The following is a 3215-nucleotide window of genomic DNA, read 5'->3' as shown; positions in this document are numbered from 1 at the left end:
TTACTTATTAGTGGATTTGGAGTCAGATTTCAAAATCTTACAACTTGAAAGTTAAGTCTAACCTGACAATTGTCTTTAAACATACAGAAATGGAAGAGAAATTAGGGAGATTTTAGCTTAATAGTTCCTGCTAAGACAGTGCAAGGCTTTCTCTTTACTGACTAGACATAGCTATGAAAATACATTGTGGCCTGGGCTGCCTGTCCCCTGGATGGTGAAAAATGCCAGTTGAGCCACTTTTTCTTCTATAGCAAACTGTCTACTCTGTTGGCAAATTCTCTCATTTTACATGATAAACACCATCCAGTTTTTAAAAATTTGTTGAGACATGGCAATGCGGACAGACACTGGCATATTCACCAGTTAAAAGGATCTCATTTTTATCTGCCTGAGGTTAAATTAACATCTGTTGATTTCTGCTTTTTCACTGTCCTTTTACCTCGAGCAGAAGAAGGTGAACATGAGGCCTGAGAACCAGAGCAGCACATCTGAGTTCCTCCTCCTGGGGCTCCCCATCCGGCCAGAGCAGCAGGGCATGTTCTTCACCCTATTCCTGGGCATGTACCTGACCACGGTGCTGGGGAACCTGCTCATCATCCTGCTCATCAGGCTAGACTCTCGCCTCCACACCCCTATGTACTTCTTCCTCAGCCACTTGGCCCTCACAGATGTCTCCTTCTCATCTGTTACCGTCCCCAAGATGCTGATAAACATGCACTTTCAGGATCAATCCATCCCCTACACAGGCTGTGTAACACAGATGTATTTTTTCATATTTTACTGATCTGGACAATTTTCTTCTCACATCAATGGCATATGATCGGTATGTGGCTATCTGTCACCCACTCCACTATACCACCATCATGAGAGAGGGGGTGTGTATCTTACTAGTAGCTGTATCTTGGATCCTGTCCTGTGCCAGTGCCCTGTCTCACACTCTCCTCTTGGCCCAGCTGTCCTTTTGTGCTGACAATGCCATCCCCCATTTCTTCTGTGACCTTGGTGTCCTGCTCAAACTCTCCTGCTCAGACACCTCCCTTAATGAGCTGGTCATTTTCACAGCAGGTGTGGCAGTCATTACTATCCCACTAATTTGCATCTTGATCTCTTATGGCCACATTGGGGCCACCATCTTGAAGGTTCCCTCTACCAGGGGGATCTGCAAAGCCTTGTCCACGTGTGGCTCCCACCTCTCTGTGGTATCTTTGTATTACGGAACAATCATTGGGCTGTATTTTTTCCCTTCATCCAGCAGTTCCAGTGACAAGAACATTATTACCTCTGTGATGTACACAGTGGTCACTCCATTGCTTAACCCTTTCATTTATAGCCTAAGGAACAGAGACATGAAAGGGTCCCTGGAGAAACTCCTCAACAGGCCAATAGTCTTATGTCAGTGACATCTGCTCATCTTTATAACAGACATAGGTAATCACATATCCCCAGATGCTAGACCGCTAATCTTAAGCCTAGCATGGAATAGGTGCTCAGTATATATTTGACAACTTCAATTACATTGTTACAGTTATTCACTCTTTTCCTACGAACTCTTTAGTAGAGGCTGTGAATTCTTAGTTGATATTATTGATTACTACTCTTGTCTATTAGATTGTGATATCATGTAGCTAATACAATGTATGTTTCTCCCCTTATTTCCTGGGAATTTATTAGTTCTTTTCAAAAAATAGTTTATTGAGGTATAATTGACATATAAATGTTATATGTATTTAAAGTGTACACCTTTATGTTTTGATATGTATATGTTGTGAAATGATTGCCATTTCAAGCTAATTGATATACCTATCACCTCCACATAGTTAACATTTTGTTTTATTTTTGTGTGTGTGGTGAGGGAATTTAAGATACATTCACCTAGCAAATGTCAAGTATACAATACAGTATTGATATCTGTGGTCATCTTGCTGTACATTAGTTCTCAAAAACTTTTTCATCATGCATAACTGAACTTTGTACAATATACTAGGTGAAATAAGTCAGATACAGAAAGACAAATCCTGCATGATCTCACTTTTATGTGGAATCTAAAATAGTCCTATTTAGAGAAGCAGATATAGAATGGTGATTGCTGGGAGCTAGGGGGAAGGATAAATTGGGTGATATTGGAAAGTTATTCTTTGAGAAAGAAGCTATAAATGAAATCAGGAGGGACTCAATACATTTTAATTTATTTGTCATTTAGGATAGAGTAAATACCAGAAAAATAGTGAGACTTTCTTTTTTTTTCTATGAACCAAAACCTGTATTTTAAAAAAATCAGTGGTTAGAAGTTATCAGGGACATTTTATATGCTTTTCCTTCATGATATAGAATTGTAAATACTTTTAAAGTAGGTATCTCCTAAACCTTTTATTTTTTTATTTTTTAATATGAAATTTATTGTCAAATTGGTTTCCATACAACATCCAGTGCTCATCCCCAACAGGTGCCCTCCTCAATGCCCATCACCCACCCTCCCATCCCTCCTACCCCTCATCAACCCTCAGTTTATTCTCAGTTTTTAAGAGTCTTTTATAGTTTGCCTATCATATAGATTCTGTCATTCATTAGCTATTTAGCAAGTTACCTACTCTACGTCAGTGTGTCTAGACCTTGTCGTACACAGCTGGATAAAGACACAACCTCCATGCAAAAGAAGGGAACAGTCTAGTGGTATAGAGACAGGTGAGCTAAAAATATACAGGAATATTAAAAAGTGCTTTAATATAATATTATTAATAATAATTGTGGTTATTGAGCATGTTACTGTGTTGGGCATGCAATTAAAAGCTTTATCTGTTATTGTCTTTTTAGTGCTCATAATAATCCTATGAAGCATGTACATTATTATCTGCATTTTTCAGTTGAGGATAATGAACTTAGAGAAAATGGCCTAAATATAATAAATGGCAGTAGCATAGGGAGGATATAGTTAACGCTGCCTGGATATCACCAAAAGCTTTACAGAGGAGGTAGTCCTGTAGCTGGGTTTTGAAAGATGTTCAGGATGATGATGCCTAATGAGAGAAATGGCAGTCTTGGCAGAGAGAACAGAGTGAATGAGGGCACTGAAATAGCATAGTTCAGGAAAATGTAAAAAGTGGGTGTTGCTAAAGCATATGTGTGTATGAGTTGAGGGGGGCAAGAGATGAGTCTAGACAGTCAGATAAGGACTATATGGTGAAGGGGTTAGGATGTTCTGTTGGGGACTTAAGACA

At 39.1% G+C, this 3215-nt stretch overlaps 1 protein-coding gene across 1 annotated transcript; it reads left to right on the top strand.

Annotated features, from left to right (window-relative positions):
* Positions 1 to 460: 460 nt before the first annotated feature.
* On the top strand, positions 461 to 1400 carry LOC125150635 (olfactory receptor 1J4-like). The gene is given in 2 exon segments (XM_047830768.1): positions 461 to 774; positions 776 to 1400. Coding segments are annotated over 2 exon segments (939 nt in total).
* The last annotated feature ends 1815 nt before the right edge of the window (positions 1401 to 3215 follow it).

Source organism: Prionailurus viverrinus, chromosome D4 (genome assembly GCF_022837055.1).
Source record: "Prionailurus viverrinus isolate Anna chromosome D4, UM_Priviv_1.0, whole genome shotgun sequence".
Lineage (NCBI taxonomy): Eukaryota > Metazoa > Chordata > Mammalia > Carnivora > Felidae > Prionailurus > Prionailurus viverrinus.
This window is presented reverse-complemented; position numbering and strand designations above follow the sequence as displayed.